General features: G+C 45.6%; 1 protein-coding gene and 1 pseudogene across 5 annotated transcripts; one reads left to right on the top strand and one right to left on the bottom strand.

Moving 5' to 3' along the window:
• Window positions 2,184–2,852, bottom strand: Gm19060 (predicted gene, 19060; annotated as a pseudogene).
• Spink2 (serine peptidase inhibitor, Kazal type 2) lies at window positions 13,878–25,030 on the top strand. Of its 5 annotated transcripts, none has more exons than XM_011249564.3 (4): window positions 13,878–13,962; window positions 20,342–20,403; window positions 23,098–23,207; window positions 24,711–25,029. In XM_011249564.3, exons 1-4 carry the CDS (start codon window positions 13,914–13,916, stop codon window positions 24,754–24,756), a joined length of 267 nt encoding a protein of 88 aa, XP_011247866.1. In that variant the 5' UTR covers window positions 13,878–13,913; the 3' UTR covers window positions 24,757–25,029. The 5 variants fall into 5 exon arrangements, with proteins under 5 accessions (XP_011247866.1, NP_001276697.1, NP_899107.1 ...); NM_001289768.1 differs by lacking the exon at window positions 13,878–13,962 and adding an exon at window positions 18,665–18,804 and having other exon boundaries at window positions 23,102–23,207; NM_183284.3 differs by lacking the exon at window positions 13,878–13,962 and adding an exon at window positions 18,665–18,804.
• The last annotated feature ends 471 nt before the right edge of the window (window positions 25,031–25,501 follow it).

Raw genomic sequence — 25,501 nt, 5'->3', positions numbered from 1 at the left:
ATACTGGTTAGTTCATATTGTTGTTCCACCTATAGGGCTGTAGACCCCTTCAGCTCCTTGGGTACTTTCTCTAGCTCCTCCATTGGGGGCCCTATATTCCATCCTATAGATGACTGTGAGCATCCACTTCTGTATTTGCCAGGCACTGGCAAAGCCTCACAAGAGACAGCTATATGAGGGTCCTGTCAGCAAAATCTTGCTCGCATATGCAATAGTGTCTGCATTTGGTGGCTGATTATGGGATGGACCCCCCCGGGTGAAGCAGTCTCTGGATGGTCCATCCTTTCGTCTTAGCTCCAAACTTTGTCTCTGCAACTCCTTCCATGGATATTTTATTCCCTATTCTAGGGAGAAATGAAGTATCCACAAGTTGGTCTTCCTTGTTCTTGATTTTCTTGTGTTTTGGAAATTGTATCTTGGGTATTCTAGGTTTCTGGGCTAATATCCACTTATCTGTGAGTGCATATCAAGTGACTTCTTTTGTGATTGGGTTACCTCACTCAGGATGATGTCCTCCAGATCCATCCACTGGGGCAACACGTTGTTAATCCCACATCCTAAGCACAGTAGCATCTTCTCGCTTAAAGTGTGGGCCACCTTGACCATCAGTACTATTACTATTGAGAGGTCTTCAAAACGCAGAATTTTGTAGTCCAGCATGGTAGCACATGTCTGCAAAGTCAGGAGACTTCAGAGCCTGTAAATGCCTAGAAAGGTGGAGCCAGGAGGAGTTCAAGGCCGTCATTGTTTATATGGTGAGTTCAAAGCCAGCCAGGGTTACAGGCAACCCATTTCAAAAAAGAAACAAACAAGTAAAAATATTAATTTTTAAAAAATATTGACTCCAATAACAATGCTTGCTCCATGGAGACAATAGGAAAACATTGTAACTTGAAACAGTACTGTATATACATGGGACTCTGGTTTAATCCACTGATTTCCACTAGAGGGCAGTAGATATTAGTAAATACAGCCTAGCCTGCCTGCGTTCTGTAAATGACTGGAAGTCTTAGTTCTGTAATTATTCTGAAATGTGGTTAGGGTTCAAGTATCATTTTAAAAAGTGAGCTACTTGCTTGGGTTTAGGAATATTTTAGGGCTGGAGAGATGGCTTAGCAGTTAAGAGCACTGACTGATCTTCCAGAGTTCCAGAGGTCCTGAGTTCAATTCCCAGCAACCACATGGTGGCTCACAACCATCTATAATGGGATCAAGTGCCCTCTTCTGGTGTGCCTGAAGACAGCTACAGTGTACTTACATATAATAAAATAAATAAATCTTTAAAAAAAAAGGAATATTTTATTTACTGCATTTGTTTATTATTTATGTATTTACTGTGTGTGTGTTCCTGTGCATGCATAGCAAGGGCCATTACCCTCTCAGCCTTCTAGCCAAACTAGGAATACTTCTGTTTGATATGAGATGTAAAATGAGAAAAAGAATTAAAAAAAAAAAACCAAAGGGAAAAAAAAGAGGTGTAAAATGAATTTTCTAAGGTTTAGAGAGATGGCTCAACAGTTAAGAACATACACACACACACACACACACACACACACACACACACACAGAGAGAGAGAGAGAGAGAGAGAGAGAGAGAGAGAGAAGAAAGAGAAAGAGAGCGAGCTGGAGAGATGGCTCAGTGGTTAAGAGCTCTGATTCTCTTCCAGCGGTCCTGAGTTCAATTCCCAGCAACCACATGGTGGCTCACAACCATCTATAATGGGATCTGATGCCCTCTTCTGGTGTGTCTGAAGACAGCTACAGTGTACTCATATACATAAAATAATTAAATAATTCTTCACACACACACACACACACACACACACACACACACACACACACACTCCAGAAGATGGAGCCCATACCTGACACTGCTTAGGTGACCAAGAACCTGAGACTAGATAGCCTAGGAACCTGAGGTAAAACCAAATACTAGTGTTACTACTGTTCTTAAAATATAAAATAGAATGACCCCTGATGACATTCTGTTATACCCAGCCGTCATCAGAGCTTCCTCTGGTATCAGGTGGGAACGTCAATGTTTCAGAGCTTTACAAAAGGTACTGGAATAAACACTATGGGGTGAGGTCCTGTGTCATTTATCACAACAACGACAGCCATTCCAACAGGTGCAAGCAGCCACATCCGCCCCTCTTCGGGGCACAGGTGCTCTATACTTGTATATCAGTCGCCCTGTCACTGGAGACTCGGATTCAGCCATCCTCCGCACTGGAAAAGGGGCTGACTACACCTCTGGAGTCTGTGTAGGTGGCTCCGTAGATGGCTCCGCAGGTCCGTTCCTCTTCTAGGGCATGTAAGTTGCCTTGATTCATGTCCCCAAAACTTACACAAAGCAAGAACCCAGAGAAAGCGGTTCCAGAAACCAGGAACCTTCACTTGCCTTCACTGTCCACACAGTAGAGAGCAGGGGCTCTGTTATGGAAACCACAGAACATGGCTTCTGTGCTCACAGACAACCCCATGCCTTCAGGCTCAGAAACCACGTTAGCAAGCTGCCTTCTTTCATCCTTTCAAAGAGATTGGACACTGTCAAGCCAACAACTGCTCACAGAAAGCTGCAATCAGCTATGTTGCCAGCCACACTGCCCAGAAGATAAGGGCTAATCTCTTTGACTTTTTCCCAGATCTGGGAGACAATCAGAGCACCTGCTGTGGCTCAGGAATCAGTTGCCACAATGACTGGATGGTGAAACTTGAAGGTCAGGGTGGTGGTCCCAGGATGCACTTGGATCTGTAGCGCCTACACTCCAGCTGGGCGTGGCCAGGCTCAGTTTATCACAGGGGTTCCCCAGACCCAGGCCCAGCAGATTCATGGGACCCCCGAGTTAAAAACAAAAAATTAAAACAAAACAAACAAACAAACAAACAAACAAAAACTTCGCACCAGCTGCTCTAACTCTGGGTTAGCGTTGCATCTAGTAAGGGCCATCTCTTTTCTCTTCTCTTCTCTTCTCTTCTCTTCTCTTCTCTTCTCTTCTCTTCTCTTCTCTTCTCTTCTCTTCTCTTCTCTTCTTTCTTTTTTTTTTTTCCCCTCGAGACAGGGTTTCTCTGTGCAGTCCTGGCTGTCCTGGAGCTCACTCTGTAGACCAGGCTGGCCTCGAACTCAGAAATCCACCTACCTCTGACTCCCAAGTGCTGGGATTAAAGGTGTGCGCCACCACTTGACTAAATTATACTTGTGTTTGTATATCTACAAGAAAAATGACATGGAGAAAGGAGAAAACAACCTGGAATAATTAAACCTTGTTCCCTGCAACTCATGATGTCTCATTTCACATTTAATCCTGAGTTCCTTACATAGGTTAGACATTGTGGGTCCATCCAGTATTTTCTACACTAGACATTACTGCCATGTCCCCTCTAGTCACTTACCCAGCACCTAGCATCCCTGAAACTCAGCAGACTAATTCCCTTCTAGGCACAATGACTCCCTCCTCAGAGTAAGCTAACCTCTCTCTCTTCTTTCAGGATTATTTGTTCTGTTTTGAAACAATGGCCATTTCTGTAGCCCTGGCTGTCCTAGAACTCACTATGTAGACCAGGCTGGCCTTGAACTCATAGAGATCCACCTGCCTCTGCTTCTTGAGTGCTGTAATTAGAGGCATGTACCACACAAGGCTTAATTTAAAAAATATTTAAGTGTATAAGTGTTTTGCCTGCATGTATGTATGTATGTATGTATATATACCATATGCATACGTGGTGACCATGGAGGTCAGCAGAGGGTATCAAACTCCTGGAATTACAGATGATTACAAATTACAAATGGAGTTACAGATGATTATGAACTACTGCATAGATGCTAGAAGTCAAACTAGGTCCTGGGTAGGAGCAACAACTGTCCCTATCCAACAAGCCATCTCTCCAGCATACCTTTTAATATTTTTAATATTTAAAAATTGCATTTATTTACTTACAATGTGTGTGTATGTTAGTCCATATGTGCCACGACATGTGAAGAGAAGCCAGAAGGCAATTTGAGGGAGTTGATTCTTTTCTTCCACCTTTTAAAAAGGGATTTAATGTCGGGCATGGTGGCACACGCCTTTAATCCTAGCACTCGGGAGGCAGAGGCAGGCGAATTTCTGAGTTCGAGGCCAGCCTGGTCTACAAAGTGAGTTTCAGGACAGCCAGGGCTATACAGAGAAACCCTGTCTCGAAAAAATAAATAAATAAAAATAAAAAAGGATTTATTTTATTAATTACATGTGTATGTATACGTGGGTTTGTGTATGTGTGAGTGTTGGATTCCGAGGAGTCCTGGAGAGGGCATCAGAGCCGCTAGAGCTAGAGTTACAGGTGAGCTGAGCCACCTGGAATGGGTGCTAAGACCTGAATTGGGGTCCTCTGCAAAAACACTCTATGGTATTCTGGGTGTGGTGGCCCACACCTTTAATCCTAGCACTTGGAAGGCAGAGGCAGGTGGATCTCTGGGAGTTTCAGACCAGCCTTGTCTATACAGGGAGTTTCAGGTCATCCAGGAATATGTAGTAATATCCTGTCTTCAGCAACAACAGCAGCAACTGGACATGTTCAATAGCTGACCTACCTCTGCAGCCCTGCCTACATTTTGAGGCAGGGTCTCTCTTGTTTCTGCCACCTGTGCACTTCAGGCTGACTGGCCCATGAGCTAGATGATTCTTTGTCTTCATCTCTTATCTTGCTGTAGCTACTCTAGGAAAGTAGTTCTAATGTGGTAACCCTTTAATACAGTTCCTATTGTTGTGGTGACCACCCCCCTCCCGCCATAAAATCATTTCTGTTGCTACTTCATATCTGAAATTGTTCTACGGTTATGAATCATAATGTAAATATATGATATCCAGGATATCTGATATTTGTGAAAGGGTTCTTTGATCCCCAAAGAGGTCACAACCTGCAGGTTGAAAACCACTGGTTTAGGGTTATAAATGTGTACCACTGGATCCAGCCTTGCGTGTGTGTGTGTGTGTGTGTGTGTGTGTATTCTAGGGAATTAATTTAGGTTATCAGGCTTGGCAGTAGGAACTTTTATTGGATAAGCCATCTCATTGTTGCTCTTTTTTCTTTTTCTTTTTCTTTTTTTTTTTTAAAAGATTTATTTATTTATTACATGTAAGTACACTGTAGCTATCCTCAGATACTCCAGAAGAGGGAGTCAGATCTCATTACGGATGGTTGTAAGCCACCATGTGTTTGCTGGGATTTGAACTTCAGACCTTCGGAAGAGCAGTCGGGTGCTCTTACCCACTGAGCCATCTCACCAGCCCGGTTGCTCTTTTTTCATGGTGTATGTGTGTGCGCGTCCCATTTTGTTTATTGAGGGTCACTTGTATGGGTATGGGGCTATTTACTAGAGCATGGTAACTTTCCAGTGGCTATACCTCTGAAGGGGAGGATTCTCCTTCTCCCAGTGGTTGTTAGCCCGACAGATTTGAGTAGAAAGACCACCAGCACAGGCTGGAGAGATGGCTCAGTGGTTAAGAGCACTGACTGCTCTTCCAGAGATCCTGAGTTCAATTCCCAGCAATCACTTGGTGGCTCACAACCATCTGTAATGGGATCTGATGCCCTCCTCTGGTGAGTCTGAAGATAGCTACACTGTGTACTCATTCATAAAAAAAAAAAGAAAGGAAGGAAGGAAGGAAGAAAGGAAGAAAGGAAAACTACCAGCATAAAGTATGGACAAATCAAAGCAAGCTCTACTATGCACTCCAGAGAGCTGGCCAGTGGCTGTTTCCCCCTTAGGTGGGGTTCAAGAACCAAGACACCAAAAGGTTCTCATACCCTTCTTTATAGGTCTCTACTGCAAGGTAGGGGATCTTTTTCGAACAAGCATGGTTACAGGAGTAAAAGAATCGGTTAGGAAAGCCTTCCCTGAACAATAGGTACAGTTGGCTTAGTCTCCAAGAAACAAAGTTAAAAAGTAAACAGAAACAACATAGCTACAGACTCAAAATGGCTCCTGATTATAAAATGGAGTCCAGCTGGTTCTCCATTCCCCACCTTCTCTTTTGTGGCCTTGTCAAGCCCTTGGTCCTCTTAGGTTTGGTTTTTTTTTTTTTTTTTTTTTTTAAGATTTATTTATTTATTATATGTAAGCTGTCTTCAGACACTCCAGAAGAGGGCGTCAGATCTCATTACGGATGGTTGTGAGCCACCATGTGGTTGCTGGGAATTGAATTCAGGACCTTCTGAAGAGCAGTCAGTGCTCTTAATCGCTGAGCCAACTCTCCAGCCCCTTGTTTTTGTTTTTTAATCTGACAGGAAACTAAATTTGCTATACACTAGAAGATGCATGGCCTGATTGTGAGGACTCTTAGGAGGAGGACTAGGGACCTGCAGTGGCTAAAACTAGGGCAGTTAGCCAGCTGAACAGGGGCTGGTATTTCCTTCCTGTTGGTTTAAGTAGTTGGTTTTAGAATTGTTTCTTATCATGCTTAGGGACTCTCCAATTGTATTTGTTTGGCTAGCAGAGAAAGGACAAATTTCTCTAAAGCCGTTCTTGTTTTGCATAGAGCAGGTTGAGTGCCCTATCATACGAATTGTAGAATTATTTTAGCTAATACACAGACATGTATTATATAGACAGTGTTCTGCCTGCATGTGTGCCTGCATGCCAGAAGAGGGCGCCAGATCTCATTACAGATGTTTATGAGCCATCTGTGGTTGCTGATTGCTGGGAACCAAACTCAGGACCTCTGGAAAAGTAGCCAGTGCTCTTAACAGCTAAGCCATCTCTCCAAACCGGTCTATTTGGTTTTAACAGTCATCTTTTTGATAGTGAGGGAGCCTGGAGGCTACCAGGTGTCTTGGTATGTGTCTCACCTGCAACTCCCCAGTACTGCACCTGGCTAGGAGCGGAGTCAGCTCGGCTGTTCTCATGTCCAGAGGGCTAGCTCTCCCTCCTTGCTCAGGTGAGGGCTGGCGCCAGGTCTGCACAGCCTTCAGACATCAACATGCCCCTGAGTGGTAGCCCCAATCAGGGACATCAGCGAGGCTTTTGGTGATAACAGATCCCTGCTTCTGCAGGGCTGGGGACCCAGACGAGGCCCCAGATGGCAACACAGGCCAGGACCCCACCGTAGTCCCAGGTGGCATCACCACAGGCTGTTAACATCAGGCTGCTCATCACTACCTTCAAATCTCCAGTTCTGGCTCTCTGTGCCCACATCTCTGTTTCTCTACCACTTATTTGCTTCTCTTCAAGATACCCCAGGTTTCCGAGGATCTGTGGTTATCTCAGGAGTGGTCTCAGGAGTACAATGCCCCACTTGTGTATTATGGAGCTGGGCCGGGGTCATCTCGAGGATGGTCTGCCCCACCCAGGCCTGTGCGGCACCAGACTGATGGTCATTTCAGGCTCACTCCTCACTTAGCCGAGTAGCCTCATACAGATCCTCTGTTTTGGGCTCACTCTTGCCCAGGGCCCACTGTCCCAGGTAGGGATCTTCTTGTCTCCCAATTGATCCCAGCCTAGGATCCTGTCTGGGTTTGGGTGGCACCGTGGTCATCTCGGGCTTGCTTTCTTCAGAGAGTATTAGGCTAGGCTATTTATTTATTTTTTTCCTGACATTAAAATTTTGCTGTATATACCTGTGAGTCGGAGATGGGGAAGATGGCTTTCAGTTTATGCAAAAAGTCTTGTGAGATCAGTTCTCTGTTGTTAAACATTTTTTGAGCTACCTCTAGCAATTGGGAACCTACTTAAATCTTTAATTTTTTCTAATTTTTATAGATTTTTTTTTTTAATATATAGGACTGACTGGGTGACAAAGGGAATCTTTCCCCAGCAGTAATCCCCTCACCTACCCAGCCTGGGCAGTTTTGTTTTGTTTTGTTTTGTTTTGTTTTGTTTTGTTTTACTTTCAGAGGCTGGGAGCTTTTGAGGTCTCCTGGTTGAAAAGAGGACATAAGCCATGAAAGAAGGAGGTTTAAAATTGCTTATATAATACCCAGATGACATTAACCTATATGGTTGTTTCCTCCAGGGTGAGCCCATTAGATGTATATCTCTTTAAGATTGCCTGTGTATAAATTTTTAATTATCACCTCTGTGTGATTACGTTTAAGCCAACTTTTGTTACAGATTTTTAAATCATATCCAACAAACTTACAAATCTTGAGGTACAGAAAGTTCACACAACAGTTTTTATGACTCTTGAAATAAGGTTTTTATCTTAGGAAAAGTTTTAGGCAGTTAGAGGAAACAAAAAGTCCAAATTTCTTTGGCCATTCTGGTTTTTCCTCCCCTGTCACAAAATTAAGTGGCTATCCTGACATACTACAGAAAAATTTTTTGGAACAAACTTTTAAACAGACATGCCTGAACCTGGTGGTTGGGTAGGGTGGGGAGCCATGCCCAACTTCAGAATCAGATTTTCAATAAAGCAGAGTAGAATAAAATAATATTTCAATATTATCTATACCCCAAAGTGAATTTAGTGACAGGGGACGGGACCAGTACAATGAGAAATGGCAGTAGCAGAGGTAGTCAGAGCTTTAGCAAGAGTCCTAACTATAGACAGAGGACATTGCTGGAGGGTGCATAAAGAAGTACCAGTGAGGACTATGTGTACTGTTGTAGCTGTGCCTGCTCCCACATTCTTTTCCTTCCTTGCTAGGTCCAGCTCCCATGTCTGCCTGTAACTGGGAAAGATGAAGGGATGGAGATAGCAAAAATGAACTGAATAGACACAGAACTTACCCTCTAAACACAGGGCACAGGTTGTACAATGGACAGAAACAGCAAGAAACAATAAACAGAACCGGGCCGTGCTGGTGCATGCCTTTAATCCCAGCACTCGGGAGGCAGAGGCAGGCGGATTTCTGAGTTCGAGGCCAGCCTGGTCTACAAAGTGAGTTCCAGGACAGCCAGAGCTATACAGAGAAACACTGTCTCGAAAAACAAAAAACAAAAAACAAAAACAACAACAACAACAAAAGCCATGGCCAATTGCTGGGCGGAAGGTATAGGCAGGACTTCCAGGTCCCTAGAGGCAGGCAGGGAGTTGTGAGGAAGGAGAACGGAGTTCACCATGCTTTGGAGAGCGAAGAACCAGGCAACCGTGTGAGGTCTCGGGAGGAGCTGGGACCTTGTGGTCACTACTACAGTTGGGTGGCCAGGGAGTTTAGCAACTGAAGTTTAGGGCAGGAGGGAGAGATGGAGATAAGAAACTGGTAAGAGCATGCTTTTCTAGGCAGGAGATAATAACACCTAGCAATTGTGCCAAGAAGGCAAGTTGAAAAGAAACAGTAGCGCGTGCATGTACGTGTGCGCATGTGTGTGTGTGTGTGTGTGTGTGTGTGTGTGTGCGTGTGTGTTTTATCCATGGATTCATGGAAGCCGGGTGGGGGCTGGTAGCACAGTCACTTCCTGGAGCAAAGGTGGGTAGAGCAAAAACCACATGCAACACAGGGTGCCAATATTCATATGAACAATGTGTCCTCTTGATAGTGCCCTGGACAAGGAGTTCATATGTTGTGTGAGATACCTCATTGTCTCTAGATGGTCTAGAAAGAATTGTGACTTATAAAAGTCAACTGTCATAGAAAGAACCCCAGCTGACAGAATCAGGACCAGATGTCATCGAAATAACTGTAACTTACCCAAGGAGTACTCCCAGACAGGTGCTTGCTGGTTTCTCTTGATGTGGCTGTTAGCTGTGGCAGTCTGCCAAACTGAAGGTGAATCCCTGGTCCTTAGAATGTCCCCAAAGTGTGCTCTCTCTGGGGAGTGGTTGACTCAGAGCAAAGGGTCTAGCTTCTAAATTTGAGTTGGAGTCCTTCAGTTGTGCCATGGGATGTTTTTCTGGAATCTCTTATGGGAGGATGTTTTGCTAAGAACAGACACATAATGTTTTTCTGGAGTCAGCCTGGAAAGAGGGAACATGATGTGTTGCTAGAACAGACGCTTGAGAGAACACGTGATGTTTGGAAAGGATATAAATGTGGTCCAATGGCCAGTGGATGATTCTGGATGGTATTGGTACACCTTGCCATTCTTTGCTGGTCATTGCTGGGCATTGCTGCTGCTGGCCTTTGCTGATGATGCTGGGAGGTATTGATACGCCTTACCATTCTTTGTTGTTTATTGTTTGCTGTGACTTCATAGAGAGAAATGCACCAAAAAACTACTGGTGGTGTTCCTGTGACTTCTTGCCACTTCCGAGGAGTCAGCTGATTGTCAGAGCCTTGCGATTTCTTCTGGATCGACCCACCATTGCTGATTTATGGATGGTGTTTGTGAGTTCTGCCATTGCTGATTCGTGAATGGTGTTTGTGAGTTCTGCCATTGCTGATTCCTAGATGGTGTTTGTGAGTGGACAGAGCTGCTGCTGCTGATTTGTGTGAATTGAACTGCCGATATCCTGACAGCACAGACTGAATTTGCTTCAAAGAAATATTCCAGATCCACATCCTCTTGTGCTCTGTTAACCTTTTCTTTCCACTACCTCTTCTGGGTGGTGGGCTAGAAGGGGCATCAAAGCATCTAAGAACCATTAATAAAAGTAGGTTTTGGGCTGGAGAGATGGCTCAGTGGTTAAGATCACTGACTGTTCTTCTGAAGGTCCTGAGTTCAAATCCCAGCAACCACATGGTGACTCACGACCATCCATAATGAGATCTGATGGCCTCTTCTGGGGTGTCTGAAGACAGCTACTGTGTACTGACATATAATCAATCAATCAATCAATCAATCAATCAATCAATCAATCTTTGGGCTAGAGCAAGCGGGGCCAGAGTGAAGTGCAGTGGGAGTGAGCAGGGAGTGAGAGAGGAGAAAAAAAGTGTCTCAAGACAGCTACAGTATATTTACATATAATAAATAAATCTTTTTTTTTTAATGTAGGTTTTGAAAAATCTCAGCCTACAGGCGTTCAAATGTTAATCCTAAAGACTTGAGTTAAAAGACCACTAGCAGAAAGTATGGCTAAATCAAAGCAGGCTTTACTGTGCCCACCAGAGATCTGGAAGAGGCTTTCTCTCCTCATAGGAAGAAGTTCAAGAGACCAGCCTTGAGCCAATTTCTCATACCTTCTTAATATGGCAAAATGACAAGGTAGGGGTCTTTTCAGGTACAAGTGGATCAGCTAGGAAAGCCCCTCCTTGTACAATGAGTACAGACCATTCCCAAGGAATTGGTTTACAACTGAGCTTTGGGTCAGTCTCCAGAAAACCGAAACTTAACATAACTGCAGACTTAAAATGGCTTCTGATATAGACTCGCCACATCTGCCTGTGTGCCACCATGCTTCCTACCATGACAGTGATGGACTAAACTGTGAACTGTCAGCCAATCCCACTTCTACGTCTTCTTCCATAAGAGTTGCTGTGGTCATGGTGTCTCTTCACAGCAATAAAACCCTAACTAAGACAGCCAGTGAGCAAGAGCAGGCTAGCCCCTCAGAAAGACTCTTGTAGTGAAGCTGAGAGGTAAAGTGTGTTTTAAATACAAACGTCACACAGATCACAATAGCATCAGTCTTAGAGGAGAGGCAAAGCAACCTTGCAACCTCTGTTTCCACAGAACACAGCAGTTATTTAAGAGACACCATGGCAGCTAATTTTTATTTATATCTTTACCAGTTTCCGTTTGTTTAGTCTGTACAAAGATTAATTATGTTGGTTAATACCTCTGAATCACGGACAAATGTGTATCATCCCAAATGTGCTGCTAAGGGTGTTAAGGGTGGGGTGGGGGCTGAGAAGTATTTAAGCAGACACAAGATGGTGTTACTTTACTCCAGTGACCATTCATGATGAAATAGTTATAGGCCCAGTCTTGGAAATCTCATTTGCCATTTCTCTCTCTGATGGGTTGGTCCTGGAACCCCAAGTTCAGTGAAGGAATGAAGAAAGGACCATTGCAGAAACACATACAGAAAAGCTGGATAGAGATGGGTGTGTACATTCTCAAGGAGTGGCACCCTCTACTACCACCCTGCAAACCTCAACTTGATCATTACGTTCAGCACAGGAGAGGATTGGTTAGTCTCCACAGGAGGTCTCTGAAGGCCAGCAGCCTCAGGCTGCAAACATCGGGGAGGAGGAGGAAGCTGCAGTCACTAGGCTTTGTATATACTGATCAGTCATCCTTAAACACTGATGCTGGACTGGAGGAAATGAGACATTGCCTGGCCCATATGGGGGATGGCTTTGGTCTTTGTCATGGCTGTAACCATGGCAGCAACACACATTCACTCACGGTTTCACTCTTTCAGGGTTTCCACTGCATCCTACTCTTGCAGAGCTAACCACAGCTACTGTGAGTGTGTTAGCACAAAGAGCATGCCAAGTCCACAAGGTAATATTTTCCAGCCTTCCTCTCCAACTTCCCTCCCAGGTCTGTCTGTCTCTCTCTCTCTGTCTCCCTCCCTCCCTCCCTCCCTCCCTTCCTCCCTCCTTCCTTCTTTCCTAAGATTTACATTTTACTCTGTTTTTTTTGGGGGGGGGCGGGGCGGGGGGTTCGAGACAGGGTTTCTCTGTGTAGCCCTGGCTGTCCTGGAACTCACTTTGTAGACCAGGCTGGCCTTGAACTCAGAAATCCACCCGCCTCTGCCTTCCGCGTGCTGGGATTAAAGGTGTGCGCCGGCCTTGTTTTTAACTTTCATTTCATGTATACCTGTGTTTTTCCAAAGTATTTTTGCCTATATTGCTTATGTGTGCTTCATGTCCAGAGTGGCCACTAGAGGGCACCAGATCCCTTGGAAATGTAGTTATAGAACGTTTAGAAAGTTGTGAGCCACCATAGAGGTTCTTAGGAACTGAACTCAGGTCTTCTGGAAAAGCAGCCGGTGCTTTTAAGTGCTGAGCCATCTCTCTCCAGTTCCAGGTCTTATATCTTTCTGCCGACTGTTATGTGATATTCCCTAAGCCTTCGGTGGGGCTGGGTAGGCAATTTAGAGGTCTTGATTCAGGCTAAGATCTTTAGTCATGTGTCTCAGCACTTTGAGGAGTTATGAATCTTATATTACTGCTGCTCCTTGACAACAACAACAAAAACAACAACAATAATAATAATAATAATAGGACAAAAACTTCTCCGATGAAAGTGGAGAGCAACAATAATCTAACAGTGATAAGCACAGAGACGTAGAAGATAATTTGTTCAGCACAGCATGTCCATTTAACACATGTCTATTTAACACAACAGTAGCAGTGGGCTCCCTGCTAGGGCAGAGGGATTCCTCCCCCACCCCCCCCACCCCCATGACTTTTTGCCTAGGTATACAGTTGCAGGAGAGAATTCCTTTTTGTGTATCTGGACTCAAATCCAATCAGAAAGTGGTTGGCTATTCCTGTAAAAGTCACGACACCGTGGCACATTTAGTGGGTACAGATGACTGGCAGCGTCCACTCCTGGGATTGTTGTGTATTTTAATAGTCATTTCAGGACAAAGTTAGATACACAAAGCAGCTGACTTTTTAACCCATGGAATCTAAATTCATTTATTTTGACCTTGAAAGTTATGTAAATGCCTTTCTGAAAATATCATTTACTAAGAATTCAGAATTAAAGATAGTAACACAGTTATAGACAGCACTACAGCTTTAAGGCTATAAAGGCAAGCTGGCAATGATGGGTCAAGAAGAGGGAAGGAGGCCTACAGAGTTTCCCTTAACTGAAGCCATTAACTTCACATGAGCGAGTAAAGAACAGCAGACGCCTTTAGCAAGTACATGGTCAAGATGATAATAATACTCTTGTCCTTAAAACAAGAAAGAAAACATCTTTAGAAAGCCATTAAGCAGGGACAGTAGGACCAGATCACAGGGAGGCCGTTACTAATGGATTTCAAGTCTAGAATGTGCTGCCTGTGATCCTCTGGAAGAGCCTCAAGCACTCCTGAGGGCTCCTACACTCCCTCTGCCCACTTCCATGCAATGTCCTCAGAGTCTAGGAGGGAGAGATGTCGTTGGTCCTGATGAGGGCTGAGTACTCAGCCGCTGCTTTCTCAGGTCTGTGTTTCTGGCTGTTTTCTTGGAGGCAAGATAGACTTTTTTGTTTTGGTTTGGTTTGGTTTTGGTTTTTCGAGACAGGGTTTCTCTGGTTTCTCTGTGTAGCCCTGGCTGTCCTGGAACTCACTTTGTAGACCAGGCTGGCCTCAAACTCAGAAATCCGCCTGCCTCTGCCTCCCGAGTGCTGGGATTAAAGGAGTGTGCCACCATGCCCAGCTGCAAGATAGAGTTTTAAGAGACTGTACATGATGGTGACATCCCAGGCAGGGCACAGTGTCCACACGATGCAGGAATGACAGACAGTGCCTTACTTTATTTTCTGATGATTTGATTTTTCTCTTTCTTTCTTTCTTTCTTTCTTTCTTTCTTTCTTTCTTTCTTTTTTCTTTTTGGCAGGGTCTCACCATAAGGCCCTGCTGGTCTCGAGCTTACAGAGATTTGCCTGCCTCTCCCTCCTGAAGTGATGGGATTAAAGGTGTGTTTTTACCATATTCCATGATAAAATATTCTGGAAATATATATTTCATTATAAAGAGTTGCAAATAAAAGAAAGAAAGACAGACAGACAGACAGACAGACAGACAGAAAGAAAGAAAGAAAGAAAGAAAGAAAGAAAGAAAGAAAGAAAGAGGTATCGTTCTGTAGACCAGGCTAGCCTGGTATTTACTACGCTCTCCAGGCTGGCCTCAATTCTCTTTCCTCAGTTTTCCAAGTGTTGGGATTATAGGCATGAGCCACCACACTCTGTTCCAACCTAAGAATTTGAAAGAGATCCCAAGTCCTGGGCTATAGAACAAGATCTTGGCATAAGCACGAGAATTTGAGAGGGCATATGACATAGGGTGTGCTGGATAGTTTTATATCAACTTGATACAAGCTAGAGTCATCTGAAAGGAAGGAGCCTCAGTTGAGAAAATGCCTCCATAAGATCCAGCTGTAGGACATTCTCTTAATGAGTGATTGAAGCAGGATGGCCCAGCCCATTGTGTGTGGTGGTGGTCCTGGGTTGGCAGTCCTAGGCTCTGTAAGAAATCCGGCTGAGCAAGCCATGGGGAGCAAGCCAGTGAGCAGCTCTCCTCTATGGCCTCTGCATCAGCTCCTGCCTCCAGGTTCCTGCCCTGTGAGTTCCTGTCCTGCCTTCCTTCAAAGATGAACAGTGATATGAAAGTGTGAGCCAACGAAACACTCCCCCCGCCCCAACTTGGTTTTTAGTCATGGTGTTTCATCACAGCAATAGAAACCCTAAGACAGGTTGGTACCAGAGTAGTGGGGTATGGGTGTGACAGATCTGACCATGTTTTTTGGAGGATCGTAGAAGGACTTTGAACCTTTGGCCTAGAAAGCCACTGGGTGTTGAGAGCTCAGTGGCTGTCCTGTATGAACGTAGAAGATAAGAATGTTGAGAGCTGTGTAGATGGAGACCTGGCTTGTGAGATTTCGGAAGGAAACAAAGACTTTACTGGGCCCTTTGTGAGAAGAATGGGTGGTGTCTGGTCAGCTGATTATGAAGAACTGGCTGTGATTAACAAGAGGACCAGAGGCACTAAAGCAAAACCTCTGTCTTACGGGGACGATTGGTGCTGCTTAGCTAGAACTGGGGGAATTGGTGGTGGTTAAGTAGAGACCAGCACTGTTAGGGTGACATCTTCTGGACAGTGTTTCCAGTGAGCCAGCACACAGTAGGTGTGCTTAATACATGGCCAAGGCTGTATCTTGTGCTGGCTGCTGAGTTTGGTAACATATGAGTTACCCAAACGGTACTGATTTGGAAGGCACGGAGAGGTCAGCTAGGATGAGACTGTGCCAAACAGCTGTGCTGGTTTCACGACTCTTGCTGTTTCCAGTGGATGTGGCCGTGCCTGAGTTCTGTCCTGTGTCCCAGTGTTCACATTGTTACCCGATTACGGGTGTGGAGTATGGGGGACCAATGGGGCTGTGATCTCCAGTCTGTGGATTAACTTGCCAAATGAGTGTTTGTAGGCAGAATACACAGCCATGCATGTCACATGACACACACACACACACACACACACACACACACACACACACACAGCCAGAGGCTAAGGTTCTTTCTCTAGAAACCATTTTGCTTAAGTGAACACCTCTACTCACCAGGTTCCTACAATGTAGCTCTGGTTAGCTTAAAACTGGCGCTATAGACCAGGCTGGCATTGAACCTGTAGTAACACCCTGGTGTCTGCAACTCAAAGAGATGCTGGCTTCGGGTGGTTTTATTTTGTGGCCCAAACTTTCCTTCTGGGTGACTTAACGTTAGATCTTCGTTTCCTGTAGTACACTTCAGAGCTCTTGCTCGTTGGTGTGTGTGTTCTGAGACCAGCTGTCGAGTGGCTCAGTCAGGCCTCAAATTTGCTATGTCGCTGAGGTTGACCTAAACTCATGAGCTCCTGCCTCTACCTCCCAAGTGTGGTGATTACAGACGTGTGCTACTCAATCTGGCCTCTTGAGGTTCCTTTCTGTTATCATTGTTGCTGTCATTTGAGATGGGGTCTCACTATGTAGCCTTGGCTTATCTGGAATTAGAGACCAGACTGGCTATGGAACTGACAAGAGATCTGTCTGCTGCTGCCTCCTGAGAACTGGGGTGAACTTTGTGTGGTAACACCTGGCCTTTTCTGAGGGTTTTGACATAGCCTCTCAAAATAGATGTTGGGATTGATTTTGGCTGATGGCAACATGTGGAACATGTGCTAGTTGTGGGGTTTACGGAGGAGTGGGGTGTTCAGAGGGCTGGAGACGTGTTTGGGGTGTGGGGTTTGTGTGAAGTGTGCAGATACCGGGTCTTTCAGGGACGGGCTGGTGGTGTGCATGTGTGTGCACAGGAGGACAGGGGTAGGGTGGGGTGTGTACAATTTTGATGATGGCCAAGAATGAGGTGTGTGGAGAGTCGTGTGGAGGAAGCTGACAGTGTGTTGAGGGCTAGAGTGTTTGTGGCACTGGAAGGGCTGTGGGGATGTGTGGGATGTGTGGAAGGCTAGGGAATGGGGCGGTGTGGTCGGATCTGCTGGAGCGTTCGGAGTAGTAGTAGAACTTTATGTGGGATGTAGAGGAGGGGAAGGGTGGGTCTATTTGAGGGTGTATGGTCATGAGAGGCTCTGAGGATTGTGTTTGGGGTTTGTGGAGGGGTAGAGGGGTGCTGTATTGTGAGGTGTATGTGGGGAGGGGTACCTTTTTTTTTTTTTCTTTTTTGAAACAGGGTTTCTCTGTGCAACTCTCATTGTCCTAGAACTCAATCTGTATGTAGACCAGGCTGGCCTTGAACTCAGAGATCCACCTGCTTCTGCCTCCTGAGTTCTGACATTACATGTGAGTGTGTATATGTGGGTGAGTGGGTATGGGTGTGAGATTCTGTGTGAGAGTGTATGTGTGTGTGTGAGTGTGTGAGAATGTGTGAGTGTGCATGTATGTGTATGTGAGTGTGTATGATGTGTGTGTATATATACATGAGTATGTTTGAGAGTGAGTGTGAGTGAGTGAGTGTGTGTGTGCATTTAGAAGGTGGGTGGGAATGTGTGTTTGATGTGTGGAGAAGTGAAGGAGTACTGGGTTGTGTATTTGGTAGGCTGAAAGGGTGGGGGTCACTTGGGGAATGTGGTGGAGGGATGGTGGATTTTATGGTAATTGGGTGTGGAGAGTGTAGAGAGTATGTGTGGGGTGGAGAGGTAGCTTGTTTAGCTGTGGGAGTTTTTGTGTGGACAAGTGCATAGAAATAGCTACTCAACCCGGCATAGGCTATGCGTCGGGATATGGAAGTTTGGAGTGGTGGATCCTGAGGTAGGTGGTAGTTTTGTGGTGGGGTGGTTGTGGAATATGTGAGGGGCTGGAGGGTTGGGGTGGTGGTGATGTGTTTGAAGTGTGTGGAAGGGTGGTGAAGAAGGGGTTCTGGTTGTGGTCATCATATGTGTGGGGTAGGTGGAAGGGGTGAGGTGGGTGCTTGGAAAGTGGATGGTTGTGCACATGTGGAGGGTGAAGGGATGTCAAATTGTCTAGTGGGTATGGAGTCTGTCGGGGGAAGAGGTGTTTGGTGGTTTGAAAGTGTGGAAGGGGTCATTTGGGGTGTGTGGAGGAGGGGTGCTGGGTTGTGTAGTCTGTGGGTATGTAAGATGTGGGTTATCTGGAGTGTCGAAAGGATGTGTTTGGGGTATGTGAAAGAAAGAGGGGCTGTGCGGTGGAGGCACGTGTGACTTTTGAGGAAGAGTTAGGCTGTGGTAGAGTATGGTCGAGATGGGTTAGGCTAGGGTGTTTGAAGCACTTGAGGGGAGGAAAAGGCGTGAGGGGTGTCTGGAGGGGTTGGGTTGTGTGAGCAGGGTGTCTTGTGCTTGTGTGTTGAGTGTTTAGGTGGTGGATGTGTGGCGGGATCCGGTGGGGATATGCATGGGGTTTGTAGAGAGTTCAGGCGTGGTACTGTGTGAGGGTTGTGTGAAAGGTTGGGGGCATGGTTCACTTTTGTGAACTTTGTAGAGAGGTTTACAAAAAAAACCTTAGAAATCTGGAAGGCTTGTATGTATGTGTGTGTGTGTGTGTGCGGGTGTGCGCGTGTGTTTGTGTATGCCTCCCTTTTTCCCTGGCCAACCCTCCCTCTTCTTCTTCTTTCCCATCTCTTCCTTCTCCTGCAACTTCCGTTCCTCTTCCTCGCTCCCTTCTTCGGACTAGCCTCTAGCCCGCCCCTCGCCCCTCCCCCTTCGCACTCCCGCGCGGTGCCAGCGGGTGGCTACTTGACCACTGCTCTGTTCGCTGCACAGGAGAGCTCTCCCAGCAGAGCAGGAAGAAGAGCTTTAGTGATGCTGAGACTGGTGCTGTTGCTCCTGGTCACAGACTTTGCAGGTGATGCTCAAGTGGGTCTGGTGTCAAGGGACCAGCTTGGAGCTGAGAGCGCTGGGCTTGGGTAGTTAGGAGATGGGTTCGTGCCGTGCCGTTACTGGCGGTTCTGCCCCGTGGAGAGTGGTGGCCATGGAAGGTGAATGTGGGTCAAGCATCCTCTGCCGTTATAGTTGGGGCTTCCATTCTAGCTCCAACTAGATGTCACCCAGCCATCTGTTCTACCTTTCTTAAGCAGATTTTTCTGGACCTATATACGCAGTTGGATTGTATCCACGGCTCTGCTGAGGTTAACGGGGGATGTGCGGGACGTTCTTCCGGATGGCCTTGCCATCTATGGGAAAGCAGAGTTGAGGTCTTAACACTTATACTAAGTTTTCTGTTATTGAGTTTGGTGTACTGGCTCACACCTAAAATTCCAGCACTTAAGAAGCAGAGGCAGAGGGCTGGTGAGATGGCTCAGTGGGTAAGAGCACCCGACTGCTCTTCCGAAGGTCCAGAGTTCAAATCCCAGCAACCACATGGTGGCTCACAACCATCCGTAACAAGATCTGACTCCCCCTTCTGGTGTGTCTGAAGACAGCTACAGTGTACTTACATATAATAAATAAATCTTTAAAAAAAAAAAAAAAAAAAAGAAGCAGAGGCAGAAGGGCCATGTCCCCGTTTGCAACATAGCCAGTTCAAGACTAGCCTGGGCTCCGTCAGACCCCCTGTCTCAAAAGTTAAATCTGAGTTTTGAGTTTATTTGAAAAAAAAAATATCTTGGACGCACAGACAAAAAGCACTGTTAGTTACTTCCTGATACCTGTAACTTCTAAGTCAGTTTTCAAGAAACCTGATAGAAACAGAAGCAGATGTTCTGTGTATTTCTTAGAAGTCCCAGGCAGAAATGATGGAGGACCATCATTTCTTTTTTTAAAGAAGCATGGAGAGGGGCATCAGAGAGACTGTCATGTGTGGATAAACCACGAACCGCTTTTGGTTTTGGTCTTTGTGTCTTAAGTGTGTGCGCACCACATACATTTTTGTGTAGTGTACTCGTGTGTGTGTGTGTGTGTGTGTGTGTGTGTGTGTGTGTGTGTGTGTGTGTGTTGAAGGCATATGGAGGCTAGAGGTCAATACTGGTGTCTTCTATTGCTCCACATTATTTTTGAGACAGTGTCTCTTGCTGAACCTGTAGCTTGCCATTTCTGCTAGGCTGGCTGGCCAGTAATTCTTGGTATCCACCTGTCTCAGCCCCCTCCTAGTGTTAAGGTGTTGCAGACCCAAGTCCAGCTCTGGGTCCCGGGGATCAGAACTCTGTTTATAGCAAGCACTTCACTCATTGAGCCATCTCCCCAGCCTACCAACTGAACTGTTTCTCTCTCTCTCTCTCTCTCTCTCTCTCTCTCTCTCTCTCTCTCTCTCTCTCTCTCTCTCATTGGCTTAGGATACCTTCTTCTCTTATGACTCTCCATCTTATTTACACACTAAGATTTATGTATCTTTGATGGACAACTTACCTTAGTCATATTACAGCGTGAGTGTTTTCTCCTTACAGCCTCTCATGAGACTCTCGACTCTTCCGATTCTCAAATCATGAAGAGGTCACAGTTCCGAACAGTAAGTATGAGCCCCGTCCGTGTACTGTCTCTTCTCATGCAGTGAAGTGTTGAGCTGTTTTCAAGCTAGGCATGTCACTGCAGAAACCACACACAGCTGGCTTTGTAAGTCAGCATCTCTTGCTATTTCCCTGATCCAGGGAAGTGAGTATATACTTTTCTTTTCTCAAGATCCTCCTGAGTCCTAGGATGGCAGGTATGAGCCACCATGTCAGCTAGAAGTGTACCTTTCAGTCAGGAACGGCTCAGTCTTTGAAGGCCCCATAGATGTATTTGCTTTAACAATTCAAATTTTCTGAGGTATGATAGTTACTCTGTATATTAGATACTTCATATATTTTGTCATATTAAATTCTGTGGACATAAATGAAAGCAAAATGAGACAGTTTATTGAGAGCTGCGGTGTCAAGGGTCTGCCAGCATCATTTTCATTTGGGTAGAGACTCCCTGGCTGACAGAGGCAGGGGAAAGTGTGAAGGTGCAGAAAGAGGCATTGGGTGTGGCCTGGTGCAGGCTTTTGGCAAAGGAAACATTAGGCAGGCAACCTACAAGACTGGTTAGGGGTGCAGAGACAGTTTTACTTGGTTGGCCCTCACTCGCTATCTAGGACAAAAGTTAGGGAAACTGACAGTCATTAATCAAGACCTGGCCACTCAAATGGGTTATTTGGCTCCTTGGACTGGCTTGAGAGTCAGCAGTCTGACTTCTAACAAGTCAGAGGTAAGGAGGATGGGTTCCTCTGGATGATGCTTGACAGTGAAAATGCGTACAACCGTTCTGTACATAAAGAACGAGCAGGCACACGATCCAAACAGTTCCCACAGCGTCTGAAACTGTTCACTTGCGTGTCATAGAACCTTCAACTGTCCATGAGCTGGGAGGTTTGGCCATGCTGGAGACAGAGTGCTGGGATCATAGGTGTGCAGGACCTCCCCAGGCTTAGTGTTCTAGACTCCTGGGGTGGAGGTGAGGTTGCTGAGTAAAGGCTCGGCTGTCACTCTTCCAAGTTAAGAGTGTATAGGGGTACAGCTCAGAGGCTGAGCACTTGGCTAGCATATATCACTGTGTGTCCCCAGCTGGAGTTAAGAGTCTTTCTTTCTTTTTTTTTTTAAAGATTTATTTATTTATTTAATGTATGTGAGTAGATGGTCTCTATCTTCAGACACACCAGAAGAGGGCATCGAATCCCATTACATATGGTTGTGAGCCACCGTGTGGTTGCTGGGATTTGAACTCAGGACCTCTGGAAGAGCCGTCACTGCTCTCAACCGCTGAGCCATCTCTCCAGTCTAGAGCTAGAGTCTTTATAACACTCGAGGGTCTCGTGGAAACATGAGTGGAATGGAGGAAAATTATATGTGTGAGAGCAATAATCAAAAATACTTTAAAAACATTAGGTAAGAGGCATTACTTAAAAAAAAAAAAACATCCTGTAGCTTCTGGGTGTGGTGTGAGCTGGGTGTGGTGTGAGCTGGGTGTGGTGTGAGCTGGGTGTGGTGTGAGCTGGGTGTGGTGTGAGCTGGGTGTGGTGTGAGCTGGGTGTGGTGTGAGCTGGGTGTGGTGTGAGCTGGGTGTGGTGTGAGCTGGGTGTGGTGTGAGCTGGGTGTGGTGTGAGCTGGGTGTGGTGTGAGCTGGGTGTGGTGTGAGCTGGGTGTGGTGTGAGCTGGGTGTGGTGTGAGCTGGGTGTGGTGTGAGCTGGGTGTGGTGTGAGCTGGGTGTGGTGTGAGCTGGGTGTGGTGTGAGCTGGGTGTGGTGTGAGCTGGGTGAGGTGTGAGCTGGGTGTGGTGTGAGCTGGGTGTGGTGTGAGCTGGGTGTGGTGTGAGCTGGGTGTGGTGTGAGCTGGGTGTGGTGTGAGCACTTTTAATGCCAGTGCTTCAGAGGCAGAGGCAGGTGAATCTTTGAGGCTAGCCTGGTGACGTAGCAAGCTGCAGGCCAGCAGTGGGGCCCAGCCTCAAAATACATAGTCCTCCCTCCAAACTGCTAGTGAGTTAGGTGAGAAGTGGGGTCAGGAGGATTTATAAATGAGGCTTACTAACTGTACAGATTCTCCCCACGTTTAAGCGTAGCCACCTTCCTCTCTCCCTTTCTTTCTTAGGTTTTTAATTCAATTTAATTTTATTTATTTATTTATTTATTTTTTTTATTTATTTTTTTTTTTTTTTGTCTGAGACAAGGGTCAGGCTGGTCTCAAACTAGATGCATAGCTGAGTATGGCCTTGAACACCTGACCCTCCTGCTTTCTGCCCTCTAAGTGCCGGGACTATTGCCTAAATGGTACCAACCATGCGGGGCTCTGAGTTTTTGTTTTTGTTTTGTTTTTTTTGGTTTTTGTTTTTTTGTGGAGGGGACAAAGTCTAGATGTGTCTAGTCCCCAGCCTAGCCTAGAAGTTGCTATGTCTCCCAGGCTGGTCTCAAACTGGAGGCAATCCTCTTACTTCAGCTTTCCAAGGACTGGAATGACAGACAGGTTTGAACCACACCTACTCTGAGCTCATTTTTTTTTTTCTTTATTCTTTTTGTGCTTGTATTTGAACTCTTGTATATATATATTTTTTACATTACAAGCTCATTTTTGGGGGGTGGGGGAAGCATAAGAAGTTATGTATGATAGTTCTATGACATTTAGAACACTGGGGACAGTGCAATGGGCGTATCTCAAATCATTCTCTTACTTCTCTGCTTTCCTCTTTTGTAGCCAGACTGTGGTCATTTTGACTTCCCAGCATGCCCTAGGAACCTCAACCCTGTGTGCGGAACGGATATGAACACTTACAGCAATGAATGTACCCTGTGCATGAAAATCAGGTCCCGTATTTAAAACAAGAACTTTTAAAAAAAGATTTATTATTTTACTGTATGTGTGTGAGTGTTTTGCCTACATGTATGTGTGTGTGTAATGTGCATGGCTGGTACCCACAGAGGTCAGAAGAGGGAGTTGGATCCACTGGAACAGGAGTTACAAGTGTTTGTGACTGGGGTCAAACTTGGGGTCCTTTTGCAAGAGCAGCAAGTGCTCTTATTAACCAGCCCCAGGTCACACACGTTCACAGCTGTACACCACTCGGGTTTTCTTTCCTTGAATTTTGATTACTAGAGGTAGTATCTACTTTCTCAGATGTAGCAATCAAATATGACTCAAACTATGTTTGCTTTTTGTACAGACATTTTTTAAAAGTTTTTTTTTAATTATTATATGTAATTACACTGTAGCCGTCTTCAGACACACCAGAGGAGGGCTTCAGATCTCATTGCAGATGGTTGTGAGCCACCATGTGGTTGCTGGGATTTGAACTCAGGACCTTCAGAAGAGCAGTTGGTGCTCTTAACTACTGAGCCATCTCTCCAGCGTGTACAGACATTTAAAAGCTGTAAAAACCTGCAGTCTATTCTTAGATCAAAGCTAGAGCATAAAGCGTGTGATCAGTCAGCTGTGAAGCAGCCGGCGACCAGGCAATGTCACCGTCTCAGCGTGCAGCCGGCGACCAGGCTGTGTCACTGTCTCAGTGTGCAGTTTTTCCAAATTCACAGTCTAGTCGAAACCAAGCATATGGCTCAGCAGTAGAATGTTTGCCTACCATGCATGAGGCCCCGGGGTCAATCTTTACCACCGAGGGGAAAGAAAAGAGCATATTGCATATTTAGGAGCTGAGATGTAGCACAGTGGCAGAGAACCGCCCTTGCATACTTAGGGTTCTGAGCTCAATCCTTAGCACTATACCTCCAAATATAAGCCCACAATACTTAGTACTTAAATTCTACAGAATATTATGTTTCCTTTTAGATTTATAGGTCATGCAGGTACACCCTGTATTGAACAGTTGGAAGCTAAGACTTACCATATATACTTAGTACAAGGCTAAGTGTTCAGTGTATGACATTTGTCTCCCTACATGCAACACACTGACCACAAGGCTATAACTTGTATACACAAGTTGTACACATTGATACACAGGGGTGAACACATTTGTATAGCAGAGTCCGTTCCCATATCTGAGTTCCCACTGAACAATCTTAAGTCTTCATGGGATGTTTTGTAGGCATTACAGCCCTCTACCTTAGGTTTGATGTGTGTGTGTGTGTGTGTGTGTGTGTGTGTGTGTGTGTGTGTGTGTCAGGGATAGTTAAGTGGGCAAATAAGGTCTTCACCCTTTATGTTTTCTGGATTAACCTTAAAAAGGGACCATGTAAATATAGTCCTGGAAGGAACTGGATGCGTAATGAATGGACATAGGACTTTAAAATGCAAACAATGACCTGGTTTCCACGTGACAGGTACTAATACCATGCTCGTGGCTGTTCACTTTGCAGGGAGGACGGTAGCCATATTAATATCATCAAAGACGAGCCATGCTGATGGGCAGCTTGCAGAAGAGCAGACGGAGAACTCCTCTCCTCCGGTGCTCCCTGCTCGAATCCCACCCCATTTTCTTTTCCCCCCATTTCTTTGCATGATACTTGTTCACAGAACTTCTCTGGGTAGAGGCTGGAAGACAGTGATGTAAAGCGGTTTATAAACTTAAAACTCTTGTTCTGGGCTTCCGGCCTACAATTCAGTTTAGTTCAACTTATGACCCAGGCGACTTTTGCATCGCTTTATTTCATTGGAATAAAATGAGCATTGAATTCAGTCCCTCGTCTTTTCTGTTGAAAATGCCATTTCCACCCCGAGGGAATTCTAGCCTGCCTTGTTTCAGGGTTCTCTCGCTGAGCCTGAGAGTTAAGTGGACACAGAGATAAACGGGAGGAAGAAAGGCTCGCACACATTGGCTGCAGGCTTTTCGTGGTGAGAGCCTTCTTGGGGGAAATGACTGGATGCAGTCAGGGATCCCGTGGAATTTCTACATGGATACACATCAGTGGGTGCAAAATGTGGGTAAGACCTGAAAACACTAAAACGGAAACCAAGAGAAGGAAAAGATAAATGATGAGGAAAGATGGAGTCTGGGATGAAAGAACACGTGGAAGGAGACCAGCAGGCGGTTCTCGTGGGATCAGGGGTAGACATGGGCGGTGAGGTGGGGGTGGGGTGAAGGTAAAGGAGAATCTACTAAACCTTTGTTTGAACGTACCATAATGTTATCTAGCTAATACTTTATGTA

Source organism: Mus musculus, chromosome 5 (genome assembly GCF_000001635.26).
Source record: "Mus musculus strain C57BL/6J chromosome 5, GRCm38.p6 C57BL/6J".
Taxonomy (NCBI): Eukaryota; Metazoa; Chordata; class Mammalia; order Rodentia; family Muridae; genus Mus; species Mus musculus.
This window is presented reverse-complemented; position numbering and strand designations above follow the sequence as displayed.

Excerpts from the sequence above, each read along its gene's own strand:
- Spink2 (XM_011249564.3), top strand. The coding sequence starts at position 13,914 with ATGTCGTTGGTCCTGATGAGGGCTGAGTACTCAGCCGCTGCTTTCTCA. Across the intron at positions 13,963-20,341 it reads CTCAGCCGCTGCTTTCTCAG|CCTCTCATGAGACTCTCGAC; the intron begins GTCTGTGTTTCT and ends TTCTCCTTACAG. Across the intron at positions 23,208-24,710 it reads ACCCTGTGCATGAAAATCAG|GGAGGACGGTAGCCATATTA; the intron begins GTCCCGTATTTA and ends TTCACTTTGCAG.